The 23,868-nt window shown below is 44.8% G+C and overlaps 1 protein-coding gene across 4 annotated transcripts in view; it reads left to right on the top strand.

Annotated features, from left to right (window-relative positions):
• Nucleotides 1-23,868, top strand: part of LOC135559035 (zinc finger E-box-binding homeobox 1-like) — a 104,234-nt gene that overhangs the window by 57,705 nt on the left and 22,661 nt on the right. For all 4 annotated transcript variants that reach the window (XM_064993348.1, XM_064993349.1, XM_064993351.1 and 1 more), the window contains exon 2: nucleotides 193-357. In XM_064993348.1, coding sequence (XP_064849420.1) covers nucleotides 193-357 — 165 coding nt within the window. The remainder of the gene's footprint in view (nucleotides 1-192; nucleotides 358-23,868) is intronic.

Genomic DNA, 23,868 nt, shown 5'->3' on the forward strand with positions numbered 1-23,868 from the left:
GCACTTCGACTACCAGATTATTTTCATCTGTCTCTCATTGACTTAGCGTCCTGTCCAGGGGGTGTACTTGTACAACAAGCTACCTTACTACAGAAACAGGCTCCTGCTCTATGGGCTGTTCTGGCTGAGACTTACTTCTTTACTTACTTCTTCATTGACCATCCTCTTTCTCTTCTCTCTGTGTCTCCGCAGTAACAAATTACAACAATGTTGTGGAGGGCCAGTCAGACTCTGATGATGAGGACAAGCTACACATAGTGGAGGAAGACCCTGATGGAGACAGCACGGTGCCAGAAGACGCCTCAGTAGTATTAACCCAGAACGGTACAGAGACTCACCAAGACACCTGGGATGGAGGTGAGACTCTAGGCTAGAACATAGAATACGATAACTTTGTGTGTGTGCGTTTGTGTGTGCTTAGACTATACAGTACATACAGAACAATTACTTTTCAATTGTATTAATTTGTCTGATGCTCTAATCTAGAGTGATGTACAGTCAATGCATCAATTATGTTTAGTAGGGAGAAAATATTGCATATGACAGTCATTGCCCTTGTTCGAAATAGCTGCTATCAGCAGAATCCGTGCCAGGAAGAGAGAAACAATTGCAGGTGTGGGTGCAAAAAACAGAACATACAACCACATTGCTGTTTTGTTTTTTTGTTAACATCTTTTCATTGACTTTAGAAACACACCAGCTTCAACTGGTAAAATGACACATCAGGCATATTCAAGAGGTAGGACATCTACATTTACATTATCCTGCTCGACAAAGACTATGGGCATTTGGCCTAAGCTTCAACTAAGACATAACTTTTCCCTGGACCTGGAATGGTCTTACATGGTTTCCGTGATGTCTGTCTCAAGGCATTTCAGTCTTCCTTCACACTTACGTCTGATTGCCAAACGGCACCCTATTCCTCTACTTTCCGGTGGTGCACTACTTTCCACCAGAGCCTTATGGGTCCTAGTCACAAGGTGGTGCACTACTTTCCACCAGAGCCTTATGGGTCCTAGTCACAAGGTGGTGCACTACTTTCCACCAGAGCCTTATGGGCCCTAGTCAAAAGGTGGTGCACTACTTTCCACCAGAGCCTTATGGGCCCTAGTCACAAGGTGGTGCACTACTTTCCACCAGAGCCTTATGGGTCCTAGTCACAAGGTGGTGCACTACTTTCCACCAGAGCCTTATGGGCCCTAGTCAAAAGGTGGTGCACTACTTTCCACCAGAGCCTTATGGGCCCTAGTCACAAGGTGGTGCACTACTTTCCACCAGAGCCTTATGGGTCCTAGTCACAAGGTGGTGCACTACTTTCCACCAGAGCCTTATGGGCCCTAGTCAAAAGGTGGTGCACTACTTTCCACCAGAGCCTTATGGGCCCTAGTCAAAAGGTGGTGCACTACTTTCCACCAGAGCCTTATGGGCCCTAGTCACAAGGTGGTGCACTACTTTCCACCAGAGCCTTATGGGCCCTAGTCACAAGGTGGTGCACTACTTTCCACCAGAGCCTTATGGGCCCTAGTCAAAAGTTGGTGCACTACTTTCCACCAGAGCCTTATGGGCCCTAGTCAAGAGTTGGTGCACTACTTTCCACCAGAGCCTTATGGGCCCTAGTCAAAAGTTGGTGCACTGTAAAGAGACTAGTTGTGGTTAAGATGTCTTTTTAGGTGTGGTCTGTTTGAGGATGTGCTGTAGTATTGAAGATTGCACACATGGACTGACACCTACATGACTGCTGGCAGTTTATGCACCATTTATGCTGTTGTCTGCACACACAAAACAATGCTGGGTTAAAACAACACAATTTGGGTAAATATTGAACACAACACACATTGGTTTATTTTGACTCAGCCAGTTGGGTCACAAACAACCCACTGTTTTCTTTAAGTTGGGTTGTTGATGTTGGCTTTTTGAGCTATGATCCATTTGGGTCAGATCAGAAGACTGGAGGCGTGGGGGTGAGTTTCAGATAGTTCTTTCTTGCCACCTGTGAGCATATGTAATTCCATTTAATCTGTTCTGTTGTGTTGTCAACACATGTTAAGGTTGAGCACTGATACTTTTGTAGCTTTAAAGCTAACACAAGTGTCGGAGTTCCTTAAATACCTGTGTATTTCCCTATGCTGGGATAGTTTCCACTGTGTTTTAATATTTAAATAATTATAAATTGTATATGAAATATCTCATGTGCAAAAATATTGAAGGAACATTGAAATTTGCAGTGTACAAACTTAACACGATGAACATGAATGACATTAACTCTCACGGGTGGCCTACAATAACTATCTGAAAGCCACGCCGCAATAGGCCACACTTTTGGATTACCCAAACACGGGCTAATTTACCCATCAGTTGGGTTTTTATTCACTTTCATGCTGGGTTGATCCAGCAGAGGGGTCTTTTTTAATGTAATCCATGGGCTATTTGATCCATGGGCTAATATAATGGGCTATTTTCAGGAGAGAGTAAATGGCGTTCCTGTTCATCATGTTATGTTCACCCTGAGGAAGGCACAGGGATGCCGAAACATTGGTGTTTTACCCAATAAATACCCATAGTTTATACATATGGAGTGTACGACTCTCTTTGTTTTTCTAGCTTACTGTTTATTCGCCATTAGTCAGCACCTCTACACTAAATCATTGTCTCTGGGGGTGGGCCAGCTCATGCTTTTTATGTTTGTGCACTGCAAAATTACATTTCCCTTCAATATTTTTGCACATTACATATTTGTATATAAAATGAATGACATTATATACCATAAAAAGGGGTAACTATCCCAACATTGGGATACACATAGGCACTTGAGGAACTCAAACTGTGTGTGGCTCATTAAGCTACAAAAGTGTCCGTGCCTTAACATGTGTTGACAACAGAACAGATTAACCGGAAATATATTTACTCTCATATGTGGTCAAAAATAACTATCTGAAAGCCACAATCCTATCAAGCTTCGCCTCCAGGCTTCTGATCCGACCCGGAAGATCAATAACCCAACTAAGTGACCCAACAGGCTGGGTCAAAAATAACTCAACACGTGTTCTGTGCACTATTTACCCAGCATTTTTTTAAACTCTCTCTCTCTCTCTCTCTCTCTCTCTCTCTCTCTCTCTCTCTCTCTCTCTCTCTCTCTCTCTCTCTCTCTCTCTCTCTCTCTCCTTCTTTCTTTCTTTCTTTCTCTCTCTCTCTCTCTCTCTCTCTCTCTCTCTCTCTCCTTCTTTCTTTCTCTCTCTCTCTCTCTCTCTCTCTGTCTCTCTGTCTCTGTCTCTGTCTGTCTCTCTCCCTCTCATCAGGTAGACTAGATATGATGGTATTCCGCGGACACTTGCTGCCATCTTATTTACACACTTTCATACTGAAAAATGCTTGTCTAGTCCCACATCTTGCTCAAATCAGTACTGCATTACTCAACTTTCCCCTGATACTGCAAATCTTCCTCACATAGACCCACAGAGGACCATGTTATATTTGATAGGCTGCATCCTGTTGGAAAGTAGTGCACTATATAGGGTTTCCCAAACTCGGTCCTGGGGCCTCCCAGGGGTGCACGTTTAGTTTTTTGCCCTAGCTCTACACGGCTGACTCAAATGATCAACCCTTTTAGGTTTCAATGTAGAACCCTCTGTGAAAATACTTCAAGATGTAACCCAAAAGGGTTCTACCTGGAACCATAAAGTGTTCTTCAAAGGGTTATCCTATGGGGAAAGCCAAAGAACCCCTTTAGGTTCTAGATAGCACCTTTTTTTCTAAAAGCGTACTGTAATCCAGTGCCTGTGCCAACACTAGCCTTACTAACTCTGTCCATTTGGAAACAGTTGTGCACCCTGATCCCTCCACCTGCTCCAATACGTCTCACACAGTACGAGTGCCAAAAACATGCCTCACTCACCAAATCCCTCTTGCGCCAGGGTTGGTTCATCGTGAGAATGTCTTGAGTGAGTAGGGATTTAGTAGCAGAGAATGCAACTAAAGCAGTGACACTTTTTTCTCCTTCAATCTATTGGAATATGAGTCTTTCTGAAAATTGTTTCATAAAATGTATGTTAAGGGCATATAAAGGCATTTCTTCTGTAAAAAAACACCTTTCTAGGAAATAATTAAGGTGAACATGATATCCTCTGTGAGTGTCCTTTCTGTGCGCTGTGGGAAAGAAGAGAGATGGGAAGTTACTCCAGTACGCTCTTGATTTCATATAGCCCCTGTTGGCTGGCGTCACCCAGCTTCCTGTGTGGTACTGTGAGCTGCCTGGGAGTACTGTACTCAGAGCCTGGGAGTACTCTCTCTCACTCTCTCTATTTTCCTGAACAGATTATCTCTGCTCTCCTCAGACAGGGAGGCTACCTTTGGGAGATCTAAGACACGCACACAGGCACGTGCACACACACATACACATACTCATTCACTGGGAACACCATGTCATTTCAACATGGACATGTGGGTGATATTTGGTTGAGTCTTTGATCAATGAGAGTTCACCCTTTATCCACCCACTTTCAACCATTTAAAAGCAAAACAAAGTTCAAATGGGAATACAATGTCAGATATTTTGTATTTATACAACAACTTAACTTATCACTGTGCTTCATCTAATAGCACAACCGAAAGGTTGCTGGTTTGACTACCCGAACCGACAAGGTAAAACCTTTGCCCTTGAACAAGGCACTTAACACTAATTTTTGGTTTGAGATTTTGTGCAGATTATTAAAGCAGTTGTGAAGATCTCCTTGAACATGCAGACTTTCTATGATTACATAAGAGGACATTTAGTAACAGTGACCTCAGATTGTGACCTCAGACGTGTTAGTCATTTTAAGTGTAAACAAATACGGTTACATTCGTTTGTAAGATTAACTTTAGGCTATTACAAAATTAACATGAAATACGGTTACATTCGTTTGTAAGATTAACTTTAGGCTACTACAAAATTAACATGAAATACAGTTACATTCGTTTGTAAGATTAACTTACAAAATTAACATGAAATTGTGTTTGGTTGACAATGCAGACAAATGTCAACATTCAAAGGAGATTATTATATATTGTTTTGGTTTTTATTTCACCTGTATTTAAGCAGGGAGGCCAGTTGAAAACAATAATCATTTACAACTGCGACCTGGCCAAGATAAAACAAAGCAGTGCGACAAAAACTAAAACACAGAGTTACACATAAACAAATGCACAGTCAATAACACAATAGAAACATTCATTTGCAGTGTGTGCAAATGTAGAAGATTAGGGAGGTAAGGCAATAAATAGGCCATAGAGGCAAAATAATTACAATTTAGCATTAACAGTGGAGTGATAGATGTGCAGATGATGATGTACAAGTAGAGATACTGGGGTGCAAAAGAGCAGGCAGATAAATAACAATATGGGGATGAGGTAGTTGGGTGGGCTATTTACAGATGGGCTGTGTACAGGTACAGTGATCGGTAAGCTGCTCTGACAGCTGATGCTTAAAGTTAGAGAGGGAGATATTAAGTCTGCAACTTCAGTGATTTTTGCAATTTGTTCCAGTCATTGGTAGCAGAGAACTGGAAAGAAAGGCGGCCAAAGGAAGTGTTGGCTTTGGGGATGACCAGTGAAATATACCTGCTGGAGCGCTTGCTATGGGTGGGTGTTGCTATGGTGACCAGTGAGCTGAGATAAGGCGGGGCTTTGCCTAACAAAGACTTATAGATGACCTAGAGCCAGTGGGTTTGGTGACGAATATGTAGCGAGGGCCAGCCAACGAGAGCATACAGGTCGCAGTGGTGGGTAGTTTATGGGGCTTTGGTGACAAAACGGATGGCACTGAGATAGAGTACATCCAGTTTGCTGAGTAGAGTGTTGGAGGCTAGTCAAGGATCGGTAGGATAGTCCGTTTTACGAGGGTATGTTTGTTGGCATGAGTGAAGGAGGCTTTGTTGCAAAATAGGAATCCGATTCTTGATTTAATTTTGGATTGGAGATGCTTAATGTGAGTCTGGAAGGAGAGTTTACAGCCTAACCAGACACCTAGGTAAGTGTAGTTGTCCACATATTCTAAGTCAGAACCGTCCAGAGTAGTGATGCTAGTCGGGCGGGCGGGTGCGGGCCACGGAAGGAGTGTTGTATGGCATTGAAGCTCGTTTGGAGGTTTGTTAACACAGTTTCCAAATGTAACAGTATAACTTTAGACCGTCCCCTCACCCATAGCCGGGCGCGAACCAGGGACCCTCTGCACACATCAACAACAGTCACCCACTAAGCATCGTTACCCATCGCTCCACAAAAGCCGCGGCCCTTGCAGAGCAAGGGGAACTACTACTTCAAGGTCTCAGAGCAAGTGACGTCACCACTTGAAGCGCTACTTAGCGCGCACCACCGCTAACTAAGCTAGCTGTTTCACATCCGTTACACAAAGAAGGGCCAGATGTATACAGAATGGTGTCATCTGCGTAGAGGTGGATCAGAGAATCACCAGCAGCAAGAGCGACATCATTGATATATACAGAGAAGAGAGTAGGCCCGAGAATTGAACCCTGTGGCACCCCGATAGAGACTGCCAGAGGTCCGGACAACAGGCCATCCGATTTGACACACTGAACTTTATCTGAGAAGTAGTTGGTGAACCAGGCGAGAAAGTCATTTGAGAAACCAAGGCTATTGAGTCTGCCGATAAGAATGTGGTAATTGACAGAGTCAAAGGCCTTGGCCAGGTCGATGAAGAAGTCTGCACAGTACTTTCTTTTATCGATGGCGGTTATGATATCGTTTAGGACCTTGAGCGTGGCTGAGGTGCACCCATGACCAGCTCGGAAACCAGATTGCATAGTGGAGAAGGTACGGTGGGATTCGAAATGGTCGGTGATCTGTTTGTTAACTTGGCTTTCGAAGATTTTTAGAAAGACAGGGCAGGATGGATATAGGTCTACAACAATTTGGGTCTAGAGTGTCTCTCCCTTTGAAGAGGGGGATGAACGCAGCAGCTTTCCAATCTTTGGGGATCTCAGACGATACGCAAGAGAGGTTGAACAGGCTAGTAATAGGGGTTGCAACAATTTCGGCGGGCCATTTCAGAAAGAGAGGGTCCATATTGTCTGGCCCAGCTGATTTGTAGGGATCCAGATTTTGCATCCCCTTTAGAACACCAGCTGACTGGACTTGGGTGAAGGAGAAGCGGCGGGGGCGGGGGGCTTGGGCAATTTGCTGCAGGGGGTACAGAGTTGTTGGCCGGGGTAGGGGTAATGCTTATTGAAGTTAGATTTATCGGTGGTGACAGTGTTTCCTAGCCTCACTGCAGTGGGCAGCTGGGAGGGGGTGCTCTTATTCTTCATGGACTACAGTGTCCCAAAACTTTTTGGAATTAGTGCAACAAGATGCAAATTCTTGTTTGAAAAAGCTAGCCTTAGCTTTCCTATCTGACTGTGTATATTGATTCCTGACTTCCCTGAAAAGTTGCATATCACGAGGACTATTCGATGCTAGAACAGAATGCCACAGGATGTTTTTGTGCTGGTCAAGGGCAGTCAAGTCTGGGGTGAACCAAGGGCTATATATGTTCTTAGTTCTACATTTTTTGAAAAAGGCATGCTTATTTAAGATGGTGAGGAAAGTACTTTTAAAGCGCAATCAGGCATCCTCTACTGACGGGATGAGGTCTATATCCTTCCGGGATACCCGGGTCAGGTCGATGAGAAGGCCTGCTTGCTGAAATGTTTTAGGTAGCGTTTGACAGTGATGAGGGGTTGTTGTTTGACCGCAGACCCATTACGGATGCAGCCAATGAGGCAGTGATCGCTGAGATCCTGGTTGAAGATGGCAGAGGTGTATTTAGAGGGAAAATTGGTCAGGATGATATCTAAGAGGGTGCCCATGGTTACGGATTTAGGGTTGTACCTGGTAGGTTCCTTGATCATTTGTGTGAGATTAATGTCATCTATCTTAGAGTTAAGAGTGGCCCACACTAATTGAATATGGCACTTTTAAATATTAGAGCAATCACTAGTGAAACCTTTCTCGTAAATGAACTCATTACTGAGCACAACGTTGATTGCATGTTTCTCACTGAAACCTGGCTCTCTTCAAACTGTAGTTAAGACTCTTATTGAAGCCCCCCCCAGCTTTTCATACTTTTCATTCATTTCATTTGGCGACTTTGGGTCTTTAGAGCATCATGCTATACTGTTTAAATGTCACAACAGTGCTGTCCATGACCCTGTATAGGCCACCAAAGCACTGCCCCACTTTCTTTACTGATTTATCTGAACTATTGTCTGTTGTCCTTGAGAACTATGATAAAAATCATTGTGTTGGGTGATTTTAATATTAATGTTGACAAAGAGACTGACTCCAAGGCCATTGAATTTATGAATCTTTTGAGCTCTATGGACTTTATCCAACATGTTTTACTGGGCCCACACATAACCGTGGCCATACTCTGGACCTGGTTATTACCAAGGGGCTTTCTACTGTTGATGCTGCTTTATCTGATCACCACTGTGTATTTGTATCTACCTTGTTGCCAGAGCACAGGGTAATACTGAATGCATTATTGAGAAACACTATCTTATCTCTGAAGTTGCTACAGATTTTATTGAGTAGAAGAACAATAATCCATCACCTATTCTGCCTTCCTCTTGTGGTGATTTCATTAATAACTTTAATAGCAAATTAAGGGCAACCATTGATGCCATAGCTACAGTAAAGTTGAAAAGGCCACATCCAAACGGATACCCATTTGGATGAGTGAAGAAACTAATAAATTATAGAGAAATGGAAGAAAGGCAGAGTGGGAGTGGGGAGTCAACGTTGCAGGTCCATTATGATACTCTGAGAGAGCAACTTGGCATATATAACAAGGCAATTGAAAATGCCGCACTGGCTTATTTTTCTAACTTGATCAGAATAATGTGAGAGTGCTCTTCTCAACCATTGATGGCCTGATAAATCCTAACCCCGCAAATCTATGTGAACCTTCCTCCACATCTAAATGTGATGAGTTTGCGACATAAGATAATATAACAAACATTAGACCGGGTATAAGTCAAGACCTGATGAGAAGTTTGATGCTATGTGCCCTAGTTTACCACGCAGAAGCACTATGGATTTATTTTCCCTGGTTGACATAGACATGCTCAGGAAAGTGATATCACTACTTAAGCCTTCTACCTGCGTTCTCGATCCTATCCCCACCACCTTCTTCAAGAAGTGCAAGCTATTGTTAATCCCTCCCTGTTCGCAGGCACTGCATTAAAAGCTGCTATGGTGAAACTCCTTCTGAAGAAAAATCATCTAGATTCTCCAGCTCTTAACAGTTGCCAGCCAATCTCCAACCATACAATCTTAAGCACAATTCTGGAGAAATTGGTTTTCAAACAACTAAATGTTTTTTTAAGTGCCAACTGTTTTTATTTTTCTGGTTTTCGGGCCCACCACTGCCTTAGTTAAAGTGGTAAATTATCTTAGAGCCAACACAGATGCCAAACAGCTCTCTGTCCTTGTACTTTTGGATTTAAGTGCTGCATTTAACACTGTTGACCATGATGTTCTTCTGGACAGACTGGAGAAGTGGGTTGGCCTCTCCGGTCCAGTTTTTAAATGGATTAAGACCTAGTTTACTGGTCAATAGTTTTTTGTCACCCTTGGTGAACATAACTCAAAGAAAATGGTTCCACAAGGTTCGATTTTGGGTCCGGTACTGTTCAGTTTATCAGAAAGCACAGCATTGATTTTCAATACTATGCAGGCGATACACAACTTTACATTTTTGTGTCACCAGAGGATTTTAGCTCCACGGATAAATTATTAGAATGTGTTAGTTTTTTAAATACTTGGATGGCTCACAACTTCCTAAGCTAAATCAAGACAAGAATGAGGTAATTATTGTTGGAGCCAAAGCACAGAGAGAGAATCTGGCCGCATATTTTAATTCACGGAGAAAAAAGATAAAACACCAGAGCTGTGTTTGAATACTAACATACTAACTTACTGTATACCACATACTTAATGAATATATACTACATACTATTAGTTCATTTTAGTATACCGTAAACAAACAATATCCTTTCAGTTGAGTGTACTAATGCTTCGCCTGTCTACTGGAAGTTGATGCTGTTGATATGCAACTTCTTGCTAGCTTGTTAGTATGGCTAACAAATTACTAGCTAGACTTCTTACGACTTCATTAACAAAAATCCATTGAGAACGCACAACAACAGTACCGCTTAGGTAATCATGACGTGAATAATCAACATAACATACCGGTACATACAAGCAACTGCTGTAATGCTATGCTAGAATATTGTGAAGCCACTCCCATTTTCTGAAGAAATAGTGTCCATTGCTTGTATGCTTCGTATTTTGGCGAATGTAGTACGACTTCTGGGAACTTTTGAAAGCCATTGGTCAACTGCAAAACATACAGAATGCTGCAGCATGGGTACTGACCAAGACCAGATCTCTGCACCGCCTGCCTGTGAGTTTTAACATTCATTTTAAGATTATTATTTTGGTTTTTAAATCCTTCCACCATTATGCACCCCAATACATGTCAGACATGCTTTAAGTTCTGTATCCAGTAGGTCCCTCAGGTCCTCTGGCACTGGCCTTTTAACTATCACAAAGCCTAGGACCAAAAACCATAGAGAGGCAGTTCCTATGCCCCCAGTCTCTTTAGTTACTATGCCCCCAGCCTCTGGAACAGCCTGCCAGAGAACCTGAGGGGGGCCAAGAGACATGTAGAGACAGCCTTTAGTTACTATGCCCCCAGCCTCTGGAACAGCCTGCCAGAGAACCTGAGGGGGCCAAGAGACATGTAGAGACAGCCTTTAGTTACTATGCCCCCAGCCTCTGGAACAGCCTGCCAGAGAACCTGAGGGGGGCCAAGAGACATGTAGAGACAGCCTTTAGTTACTATGCCCCCAGCCTCTGGAACAGCCTGCCAGAGAACCTGAGGGGGGCCAAGAGACATGTAGAGACAGCCTTTAGTTACTATGCCCCCAGCCTCTGGAACAGCCTGCCAGAGAACCTGAGGGGGCCAAGAGACATGTAGAGACAGCCTTTAGTTACTATGCCCCCAGCCTCTGGAACAGCCTGCCAGAGAACCTGAGGGGGCCAAGAGACATGTAGAGACAGCCTTTAGTTACTATGCCCCCAGCCTCTGGAACAGCCTGCCAGAGAACCTGAGGGGGCCAAGAGACATGTAGAGACAGCCTTTAGTTACTATGCCCCCAGCCTCTGGAACAGCCTGCCAGAGAACCTGAGGGGGGCCAAGAGACATGTAGAGACAGCATTTAGTTACTATGCCCCCAGCCTCTGGAACAGCCTGCCAGAGAACCTGAGGGGGCCAAGAGACATGTAGAGACAGCCTTTAGTTACTATGCCCCCAGCCTCTGGAACAGCCTCCCAGGGAACCTGAGGGGGGCCAAGAGACATGTAGAGACAGCCTTTAGTTACTATGCCCCCAGCCTCTGGAACAGCCTGCCAGAGAACCTGAGGGGGCCAAGAGACATGTAGAGACAGCCTTTAGTTACTATGCCCCCAGCCTCTGGAACAGCCTGCCAGAGAACCTGAGGGGGCCAAGAGACATGTAAAGACAGCCTTTAGTTACTATGCCCCCAGCCTCTGGAACAGCCTGCCAGAGAACCTGAGGGGGCCAAGAGACATGTAGAGACAGCCTTTAGTTACTATGCCCCCAGCCTCTGGAACAGCCTGCCAGAGAACCTGAGGGGGCCAAGAGACATGTAGAGACAGCCTTTAGTTACTATGCCCCCAGCCTCTGGAACAGCCTGCCAGAGAACCTGAGGGGGCCAAGAGACATGTAGAGACAGCCTTTAGTTACTATGCCCCCAGCCTCTGGAACAGCCTGCCAGAGAACCTGAGGGGGGCCAAGAGACATGTAGAGACAGCCTTTAGTTACTATGCCCCCAGCCTCTGGAACAGCCTGCTAGAGAACCTGAGGGGGGCCAAGAGACATGTAAAGACAGCCTTTAGTAACTATGCCCCCAGCCTTTGGAACAGCCTGCCAGAGAACCTGAGGGGGGCCAAGAGACATGTAGAGACAGCCTTTAGTTACTATGCCCCCAGCCTCTGGAACAGCCTGCCAGAGAACCTGAGGGGGCCAAGAGACATGTAGAGACAGCCTTTAGTTACTATGCCCCCAGCCTCTGGAACAGCCTGCCAGAGAACCTGAGGGGGCCAAGAGACATGTAGAGACAGCCTTTAGTTACTATGCCCCCAGCCTCTGGAACAGCCTGCCAGAGAACCTGAGGGGGGCCAAGAGACATGTAGAGACAGCCTTTAGTTACTATGCCCCCAGCCTCTGGAACAGCCTGCCAGAGAACCTGAGGGGGGCCAAGAGACATGTAGAGACAGCCTTTAGTTACTATGCCCCCAGCCTCTGGAACAGCCTGCCAGAGAACCTGAGGGGGACCAAGAGACATGTAGAGACAGCCTTTAGTTACTATGCCCCCAGCCTCTGGAACAGCCTGCCAGAGAACCTGAGTGGGGCCAAGAGACATGTAGAGACAGCCTTTAGTTACTATGCCCCCAGCCTCTGGAACAGCCTGCCAGAGAACCTGAGGGGGGCCAAGAGACATGTAGAGACAGCCTTTAGTTACTATGCCCCCAGCCTCTGGAACAGCCTGCCAGAGAACCTGAGGGGGCCAAGAGACATGTAGAGACAGCCTTTAGTTACTATGCCCCCAGCCTCTGGAACAGCCTGCCAGAGAACCTGAGGGGGCCAAGAGACATGTAGAGACAGCCTTTAGTTACTATGCCCCCAGCCTCTGGAACAGCCTGCCAGAGAACCTGAGGGGGCCAAGAGACATGTAGAGACAGCCTTTAGTTACTATGCCCCCAGCCTCTGGAACAGCCTGCCAGAGAACCTGAGGGGGGCCAAGAGACATGTAGAGACAGCCTTTAGTTACTATGCCCCCAGCCTCTGGAACAGCCTGCCAGAGAACCTGAGGGGGCCAAGAGACATGTAGAGACAGCCTTTAGTTACTATGCCCCCAGCCTCTGGAACAGCCTGCCAGAGAACCTGAGGGGGCCAAGAGACATGTAGAGACAGCCTTTAGTTACTATGCCCCCAGCCTCTGGAACAGCCTGCCAGAGAACCTGAGGGGGACCAAGAGACATGTAGAGACAGCCTTTAGTTACTATGCCCCCAGCCTCTGGAACAGCCTGCCAGAGAACCTGAGGGGGGCCAAGAGACATGTAGAGACAGCCTTTAGTTACTATGCCCCCAGCCTCTGGAACAGCCTGCCAGAGAACCTGAGGGGGGGCCAAGAGACATGTAGAGACAGCCTTTAGTTACTATGCCCCCAGCCTCTGGAACAGCCTGCCAGAGAACCTGAGGGGGCCAAGAGACATGTAGAGACAGCCTTTAGTTACTATGCCCCCAGCCTCTGGAACAGCCTGCCAGAGAACCTGAGGGGGGCCAAGAGACATGTAGAGACAGCCTTTAGTTACTATGCCCCCAGCCTCTGGAACAGCCTGCCAGAGAACCTGAGGGGGGCCAAGAGACATGTAGAGACAGCCTTTAGTTACTATGCCCCCAGCCTCTGGAACAGCCTGCCAGAGAACCTGAGGGGGCCAAGAGACATGTAGAGACAGCCTTTAGTTACTATGCCCCCAGCCTCTGGAACAGCCTCCCAGAGAACCTGAGGGGGGCCAAGAGACATGTAGAGACAGCCTTTAGTTACTATGCCCCCAGCCTCTGGAACAGCCTCCCAGAGAACCTGAGGGGGCCAAGAGACATGTAGAGACAGCCTTTAGTTACTATGCCCCCAGCCTCTGGAACAGCCTGCCAGAGAACCTGAGGGGGCCAAGAGACATGTAGAGACAGCCTTTAGTTACTATGCCCCCAGCCTCTGGAACAGCCTGCCAGAGAACCTGAGGGGGGCCAAGAGACATGTAGAGACAGCCTTTAGTTACTATGCCCCCAGCCTCTGGAACAGCCTCCCAGAGAACCTGAGGGGGGCCAAGAGACATGTAGAGACAGCCTTTAGTTACTATGCCCCCAGCCTCTGGAACAGCCTGCCAGAGAACCTGAGGGGGGCCAAGAGACATGTAGAGACAGCCTTTAGTTACTATGCCCCCAGCCTCTGGAACAGCCTGCCAGAGAACCTGAGGGGGCCAAGAGACATGTAGAGACAGCCTTTAGTTACTATGCCCCCAGCCTCTGGAACAGCCTCCCAGAGAACCTGAGGGGGCCAAGAGACATGTAGAGACAGCCTTTAGTTACTATGCCCCCAGCCTCTGGAACAGCCTCCCAGAGAACCTGAGGGGGGCCAAGAGACATGTAGAGACAGCCTTTAGTTACTATGCCCCCAGCCTCTGGAACAGCCTGCCAGAGAACCTGAGGGGGGGGCCAAGAGACATGTAGAGACAGCCTTTAGTTACAATGCCCCCAGCCTCTGGAACAGCCTGCCAGAGAACCTGAGGGGGGCCAAGAGACATGTAGAGACAGCCTTTAGTTACTATGCCCCCAGCCTCTGGAACAGCCTGCCAGAGAACCTGAGGGGGGCCAAGAGACATGTAGAGACAGCCTTTAGTTACTATGCCCCCAGCCTCTGGAACAGCCTGCCAGAGAACCTGAGGGGGCCAAGAGACATGTAGAGTCAGCCTTTAGTTACTATGCCCCCAGCCTCTGGAACAGCCTGCCAGAGAACCTGAGGGGGGGCCAAGAGACATGTAGAGACAGCCTTTAGTTACTATGCCCCCAGCCTCTGGAACAGCCTGCCAGAGAACCTGAGGGGGCCAAGAGACATGTAGAGACAGCCTTTAGTTACTATGCCCCCAGCCTCTGGAACAGCCTGCCAGAGAACCTGAGGGGGGCCAAGAGACATGTAGAGACAGCCTTTAGTTACTATGCCCCCAGCCTCTGGAACAGCCTGCCAGAGAACCTGAGAGGGGCCATTTTTAAAGAGATCTTAAAACCTTTTTGGCTTTGCTGTTCCTCAGGGTGCTTTTTAGTCATTCAGTTTTTATTGTTATTCTTTAGTTTTTGATCCTCTTATGTTTGTTGTGTAGTAAACATTGTTTTTATTTGTTTTTTCCTGTGAAGGACATTGTGTTGCATCCCATGTCTGAAATGTGTTATTTAAATAAAGCCTGATTTGATGATGACATAATCCTGTGGTTGAAATTTCACCATCAAAACAAACAACAGTTCGCATTGATGACAGACAGTAAGACGACAGACAGACAGACAGACAGACAGACAGACAGACAGACAGACAGACAGACAGACAGACAGACAGACAGACAGACAGACAGACAGACAGACAGACAGGTAGGTAGGCAGGTAGGCAGGCAGGCAGGCACAGTTGAAATCAGAAGTTTACATATACCTTAGCCAAATACATTTAAACTCAGTTTTTCACAATTCCTGACATTTAATCCTAGTATAAATTCCCTGTTTTAGGTCAGTTAGGATCACCACTTTATTTTAAGAATGAGAAATGTCAGATTAATAGTAGAGAGAATGATTTATTTCAGCTTTTATTTCTTTCATCACATTCCCAGTGGGTCAGAAGTTTACATACACTCAAATAGTATTTGGTAGCATTGCCTTTAAATTGTTTAACTTGGGTCAAACATTTCGGGTATCCTTCCACAGGCTTCCCACAATAAGTTGGGTGAATTTTGGCCCATTCCTCCTGACAGAGGTGGTGTAACGGAGTCAGGTTTGTAGGCCTCCTTGCTCGCACACGCTTTTTCAGTTCTGCCCACAAATTTTCTATAGGATTGAGGTCAGGGCTTGTGATGGCCACTCCAATACCTTCCCTTTGTTGTCTTTAAGCCATTTTGCCACAACTTTGAAGTAGGCTTGGGGTCATTGTCTGTTTGGAAGACCCATTTGCGACCAAGGTTTAACTTACTGACTAATGTCTTGAGATGTTGCTTCAATATATCCACATAATTTTCCTCCCTCATGATGCAATCTATTTTGTGAAGTGCACCAGTCCCTCTTGCGGCAAAGCCCCCCCACAACATGATGCTGCCAACTCCGTGCTTCACGGTTGGGATGGTGTTCTTCGGCTTGCAAGTCTTTTTCCTCCAAACAAAACAATGGTCATTATGGCCAAACAGTTCTATTTTTGTTTCATCAGACCAGAGGACCAAAAAGTGCGATCTTTGTCCCCATGTGTAGTTGCAAACCGTAGTCTGGCTTTTTTTATGGTGGTTTTGGAGCAGTGGCTTCTTCCTTGCTGAGCGGTCTTTCAGGTTATGTCGATATAGGACTCGTTTAACTGTGGATATAGATACTTTTGTACCTGTTTCCTCCAGAATCTTCACAAGGTCCTTTGCTGTTGTTCTGGGATTGATTTGCACTTCTCGCACCAAAGTGCATGAATGTCTAGGAGACAGAACGGTATGACAGAACGGTTCCTGAGCAGTATGACGGCTGCGTGGTCTCATGGTGTTTATACTTGCGTACTATTGTTTGTACAGATGAACGTGGTACCTTCAGACATTTTCTCCCATATGTGAACCTGACTTGTTGAGGTCTACAATTTGTTTTCTGAGGTCTTGGCTGATTTCTTTTGATTTTCCCATGATGTCAAGCAAAGAGGCACTGAGTTTGAAGGTCGGTCTTGAAATACAACCACCGGTACGCCTCCAATTGACTCAAATTATGTCAATTACCCTATCAGAAGCCATGACAATTTTCTGGAATTTTCCAAGCTGTTTAAAGGGACAGTCTACTTAGTGTATGTCAACTTCTGACCCACTGGAATTGTGAACTATAAGTGAAATAATTTGTCTCTAAACAATTGTTGGAAAAATGACTTGTGTCAAAGTAGATGTCCTAACCAACTTGCCAAAACTATAGATGGTTAACAATAAATTTGTGGTGGTTGAAAAACGAGTTTTAATGACTCCAACCTAAGTGTATGTAAACTTCCGACTTCAGCTGTAGGTAGGCAGGTTGGTAGGCAGATAGGTAGGTAGGCTGGCAGACAAACTCTCTCTCTCTCTCTCTCAATAACCCTGACCTCTTACACTCTTTCTAACCTCCATCACTTTAAGTCACTGCCCAAACAAACAGTCTCTGTTGACCCTGTTGGTGTTTAATGCTGGTAATTTCCTCTACTGCAGGGATAATTAGTAAAATAAAAACTCCATTTGGTTTTGGCTGGACTCCTAAATACACCGAGAGAGAAATAGAGGGGGGAAAGAGGAGAGAGAGCGAGAGAGAGAGAGCATCTTATTTGAAATGGCTATATAGAGAGCATGCAGAAAGTATTCAGACCCCTTGACGTTTTCCACATTTTGTTACTTCACAGCCTTACTCTAAAATTCCTATTCAATCTACACACAACACCCCATAATGACAAAGCAAAAACAGGTTTTTAGAAATGTTTGCAAACCTATTAAAAATAAAAAACTGAAATCTCAAATTTAAATAAGTATTCAGACCCTTTACTCAGTACTTTGTTGAAGCTCCTTTAGCAGCGATTACAGCCTTGAATCTTCTTGGGTATGACACTACAAGCTTGGAACACCTGTATTTAGGGAGTTTATCCCATTCTTCTCTGCAGATCCTCTCAAGCTCTGTCAGGCTGGACGGGGAATGTCGCTGCACAGCTATTCTCAGGTCTCTCCAGAGATGTTCGATCAGGTTCAAGTCCGGCCTCTGGCTGGGCCACTCAAGAACATATAGAGACTTGTCCATACACCACTCCTGTGTTGTCTTGGTTGTGTGCTTAGATTCGTTGTCCTGTTGGAAGGTGAATGTTTACCCCACTCCAAGGTCCTGAGTTCTCTGGAGCAGGTTTTCATCAAGGATCTCCCTGTACTTTTCTCAGTTCATCTTTCCCTCGATCCTGTCTAGTCTCCCAGTCCCTGCTGCTGAAAAACATCCCCACGGCATGATGCTGCCATCACCATGCTGGCACCATCACCATGCTGCCCCCCCCCCCCCCAAACTCAGGCCACTGTGTTCTTGGGGATATTCAATGCTGTAGAAACTTTTTGGTACCCTTCCCCAGATCTGTGCCTCGACACAATCCAGTCTCAGAGTTCTACGGACAATTCCTTCGACTTCATGGCTTGGTTTTTGCTCTGACATGCACTGTCAACTGTGGAACCTCATATAGACAGGTGTGTGCCTTTCCAAATCATTACCAATTATTTGAATGTACCACAGGTGGACTCCAATCAACCTTCAATTACGAGTCTCATAGAAAAAGTCTGAATACTTATGTAAATAAGGTATTTCTGTTATTTGTTTTTTTAATACATTTGCAAAAATTTTAAACAAAAACTGTTTTTGCTTTGTCATTATGGAGTATTGTGTATTGTTTTAGAATAAGGTTTTAACGTAACAAAATGTGTAAAAAGTCAAGGGGTCTGAATACTTTCCGAATGCATAGTAGCGAACCATCTGCACCACCTACCTCAGTAAACCTAGCACTCTCAGTGTTAAACTCTCTGTCTCCACCCCCTCCCTTTCTCACTCTGTGTTGACTAAAGCCTAGGTTGAGTTATGTGAAAGGCTCTCCTCTGTATATTTAAGCCTGGTCCCTGCTGTAGTTCCCCTCCTCTCCTGCCTAGCAGAAGAGATATATACTGCAGCAGGTAATGGCTGCTGTCACCTTATTCGATTGGCCTGATAATAGAAAAACATCTGACTTTCCACTACTAAATCAGACGCTGAGCCACTCCACTCCACACCATTTGTACAGTCTGCAGTGCACTATGGGCCCGATTCCGATTTAGGAACGTCCGTTTTTCCTATGCACGCCGTTTCCTACGTACTTGTCAGTAGTTGGTATTCAGCCTTGCCACAAGCAGGTGCGTAACACACTTTGCAGGTGTGGTTCCCTTTGCGCACGCTGAATACATTTAATTAAACTGCTGAAAACCCTCCCACTTGCTGGCCAACAGATTTTCTCGCGGAGTTTTCATTCAATAGGGTTTTCAGGACAATTGTCTTAAGCCAGTCCTTTAAATATGGTTTACCTTTAATTACAATTTTGTCGATAGACTAGAATACATCAAGAGAACGGGTTCAGAATACAGGGATCAGTGAAAGGAATCTAAATATATGCATATTCGTCTCTGCTTCAGCACCAATTGGTAGATTTAAAAACACTCACATTTTGTAGATTATTTAGGGTTAGTAAAGTAGGTCTGAATCATAAAAAATCTGGTTTGGAGAGCCTTTACACACAAAATATATTGATGAATCAAAAATACAGTTTGATTCATCCTGAAAATGTTCATATTCAAGTTCTTTCAGTAAAATATTGGAAGGTTGAAAAAAGTGTTCATTCACGGTTGAACGTTAATCCTATAAATCTACCCTAATCCTCACTAATCATGGAACTGTATGACAGTGGCCGAGTCGTCGTAAATTGTGTGGTCTGAGTTCCATAATGATTCAAACAGGCTACATGTCCCAAATTATTGCCAATTATTAGCCTAATATGATCCCCTAATGCTCGCCACCACCAGGAACAACTACACAGACATGACAGAGGAAAGAAAGGTAAACGGAATGAAATGGAATGATGCAAAATATACACTGCAAATGAAGGACACTAACACTAAGGTGACAGTTATAAATGGGTATTACTGACGGTGGCTCCTGATAGTGGCTAATATTTAACATGATACAAATTGTAAAATAAAAAGGTGAAAAGCCTGGTTATATAATTAAAACGTTCCAAAGCGCATACATCAACTCGGCAGGTTCAAACCTACAGAAGCATCTCCAAATGTCATCCACGCAAATTATGATGGCACGCAATAAAAATCCTAAATAAAGGCACAGTTATTTATAGCCTACTTTACTGTGGAAAAGGGGCCACTGTGTTCATATGATTCTCAGTTTGCTTCTATTTGACTGGTTTCACATTCGTCTCCATTCGTCATCAGGAAAAACCAAATGAGTTACTCATTTACGCAGCTGTTATCAGTAGCGTTTGTTTTTTCTATTGGAAAAAAAAGAAAGTAGCCTAGATTCTTTTTCCACTTGGAACCGGTAGGTTCGCTAGACCTTGTTCATGGTTTCCTCGTGCATATTATGAGAAAATTAAGTCAAGCTCAGAATATGATGTATCTGTAGACACACTCCGCCACACCTTCATCTCGAGTAGTGGGTGAATAGCATGCTATTCTCATGTTTAAATTCAAGATCAGAATAAGCACTGAGAGAAAAGTGCATAAAAAGGGAATTACTTTCCATTTACGTCCGCTTACCTCGGGTCAGAACCAGCCCATAGAGCACTGTGCTGGGAGAGGAGAGGCAGGGAGGGTTGTATAACATATTAGTCTCTTACTCTCTACACTCGACTCTCAGCTGGTTATGTTTTGGTCTCCTCTCTCGTTTCTGTCTCCATCATTCTACACTGTTGCTACTTCAGAAGCTTGAGGAATGAAACAGTTGCCGTGTTGTTTACAATTTTAAATAAAAAGACCCAGGCCAACATAGATAATAGAACAGTTCCATCACTGTGGTGGCCACTGTGGGGGTGGATTAATTTGATTTTCAACTCAGTTAATGAAAGAGCTTGTCAAACAAAAGACAGAGATTGAATGGAGTTCCCACAACTGGAGTTCCCACATATGCTGAGCAATTGTTGGCTGCTTTTCCTTCACTCTGCGGTCCAACTCATCCCGAGTGGTGCAGTGATCTAAGTCATCCGGGTTAGGGTTTGGCCGGGGTAGGCCATCACTGTAAATAAGAATGCGTTCTTAACTGACTTGCCTGGTTAAATAAAGGTTAAAGGTTAAATAAATAAAAATAGGTTGGGTGAGGTCAGGTGATTGTGGAGGCCAGGTCATCTGATGCTGCACTCCATCACTTTCTTTCTTGGTCAAATAGCCCTTACACAGCCTGGAGCTGTGTTGGGTCATTGTCCTGTTGAAAAACAAATTATAGTCCCACTAAGTGCACACCAGATGGGATGGCGTATCGCTGCAGAATGCTGTGGTAGCCATGCTGGTTAAGTGTGCCTTGAATTCTAAATAAATCACTGACAGTGTCACCAGCAAAGCACCATCACACCTCCTCCTTGCTTCACGGTGGGAACCACACATGCTGAGATCATCAGTTCAGTACTCTGCATCTCACAAAGACACGTCGGTTGGAACCAAAAATCTCAAGTGAAGAAAAACCCTGGAGGGTGTTTGTTTTGCATGTTATTTTGGCATTAATACTGTACATGTCACATATCAGTATGCAAAAAAGTGAGTGCTTCCTTGAGTAAGGCAGCTCCAAAATGCAGGTGTTTCAGCCTAACCCAGTGCTTTCTGTGGTGGTGGGGCAGCCAGAAGAAAATACAGAGCGTAGGGGTTGGTCATGTTCTCTAGTTGTGCCGTGATTGGCTCAGTGTTCAGTCACTCATGGGGACATTATGTTACCGCTAAATTTATGGGTATAGCTAGAATATTCAAGCCCCTTGGGTGCTGCCATAGATTTACATTAGAAGCGCCCATCCAAGAAGGCTCGAGGTCAATTGGCCACAGATAAAATTATGTCAAATCATGTTATATCTACAGCAGCTTTGATTGGACTTTCAAAATCTTAGCGAGCAAGCTAGCAGTCATCATTATGAATCAAGTCGACAGTCTATTTGCAAATCCTTTTTAATCCTTGTCATAATGAAGAGAATTAATGTAGAGAAATTATAGATAAAATGTATCAGTTCTCATCGGCCATTGGACATAATCATTACACAACAAGTTGGAAATCGCTAATTCAACAATGAGTGGTTTGGATGGGATCAGTGACTAACAACAAGCATTGCAAAGCAATCACTAGCCTGCTATTCAGTGGAGTGGGTGTGTGGTCCCAAGTCTGGGTTTAAGGGTGTCTTTTCCAAGCTTAAAATTATAAACATTCAATATTGGCCATGGTGTCAATCCAGCATGACTTCTGCCACGCTCAGAACAACTGGAAACTCAGGACTGGGAAATCAGATTTCAGTAAGTTCAAAACAACAGGGAACTCTGAAAAAAACTAGCTCCGACTGGGAAAATATGTTTTGAACGGTCATCCAACTCGGAATTGCAAGTCGGAAACTCTGGCCTCTCCTAAAAGGTCCGACCTGAAGATCACTGACGTCATCATGATTCAACCTTGTTTTTGTCCGAGTTCCCAGTTGTCTTGAAGCACCATAAATCCAGAGAAAGCCAGACTTTGATGAAAACGTTTGATGACAAAGTTAACCCACGAAGGACCCCTGCACCACCTTCCTGTTCAAGTAACAAAGCACAACAAGGTGTGTCCAAAAATGTCTTGTATGCTGCTGCATAAATGATGTAATATGCCAAGGAGATATGTATTCTGTAGCTAAGAAAGTAATACTAAGTGTATATTGTGTAGTAAGCTATTAGTGGCTATTAGTATTAGTAATTTGGTCCCATTTCCCCCCTTAACTTCTCCATTTGTTCTGACTTGAACATGTAGCCTATAGCCTGTTTTAGAGAAATGTAATGATCTAATATTGTAAGAGCTTTCATTATCTGCTTATATGCCCCCTTTATTTATCCTACGGTTCTGACTTGGTGTACAGGGAGAATACTGTAGGAACAGCCCATGTTCGGAATTCTGTCACTGTACATTTCAAAAGTTCTGAACAAATAGTTATATTAACTATGTCCATCCCAGCTCGCTCGTTAAAATCTTAATTGAAATTACAGATTGCCTCTTATCAGCTCGTCGCCCCCTTATGCCATAGTTTGTACATCTCAATTGTCAGTAGAAACCACATTTGTTTAATCAAGTCAGCCATGTCAGCTATGTTTTTTAAAAAGGCAGTAAATGAGGCTGAATGGTTTCCAAGATGGCGTAGCAGTCTGTTTTTGATTGTCTTGTCCCGTGCCTTGTATACATCATTTTTCTTCGTATATATTTCGTATATATTTGTATTATTTTTTTATAAAATTTTCCATCTATGGACTGAACATACTCTCCTGCAACCCGCCTCACCCAATGTGGTATGGATCTGCTATTTTTACACTTTTTAAACGGAACCCCCTTCAGAAGCTAACTAGCTACTAGCTAGTAGTCAGTTAGCCACTGCTAGCGGTCATCACCGTTAACGAGGACTGCCAGCCTGCACAGCGTGATATCTACCCAGAGCATATCGAACTGCTTTTCTCTACCACATCTCCGGATTCCTACCGCAAACTCTGAACCTTTGCTCCAGATCATCCGAGTGGCTACTCCTGGCTAACGTCTCTAACGTCCCCCGAAGCACCAGGTAGCTTCAATTACCTCTTTTGCCAATTGGCCTGGACCCTTTGCTGCTGACACGGAGCCCCGCCGATCCATCACAATTGGTCTGCAGACATAACCGACCGAGGGGGTTTCAACAAACTCTCCTGTTGCGATGTCCCCCTGAGGCCCATCTGCTAGCCTGCTGCTAGCCCTGGCCAGCTAATAATCTGAATCGTCGTGCCTCCAGCTAGCCTAACTGCTCACTGGACCCTTTGATCACGCAGCTACACATGCCAATATGCCTTGTCTATTGCTGTTTTGGCTAGTCATTTTTGTCTTATTTCACTGTAGAGCCTCCAGCCCTGATCAATATGCCTTAGCTAGCCTACTCCTCCTCTGTTCCTTTGGTGATTTAGAGGTTAACCCAGGCCCTGCAGCCCCCAGCACCACTCCCATTCCCCAGGCACTCTCATTTGTTGACTTCTGTAACCGTAAAAGCATTGGTTTCATGCATCTCTGGCCTTTGAACGCTGGATAGGGAGAGCGGGTGCAGGCGTGACAACTGTACTGTATACAAAACTGTGAATATGTACAGCTGAAGTCGGAAGTTTACATACATTTAGGTTGGAGTCATTAAAACTCGTTTTTCAACCACTCCACAAATGTATTGTTAACAAACTATAGTTTTGGCAAGTCGGTTAGGACATCTACTTTGTGCATGA

This window comes from Oncorhynchus masou, chromosome 17, assembly GCF_036934945.1.
Source record: "Oncorhynchus masou masou isolate Uvic2021 chromosome 17, UVic_Omas_1.1, whole genome shotgun sequence".
Classification (NCBI taxonomy): Eukaryota; Metazoa; Chordata; class Actinopteri; order Salmoniformes; family Salmonidae; genus Oncorhynchus; species Oncorhynchus masou.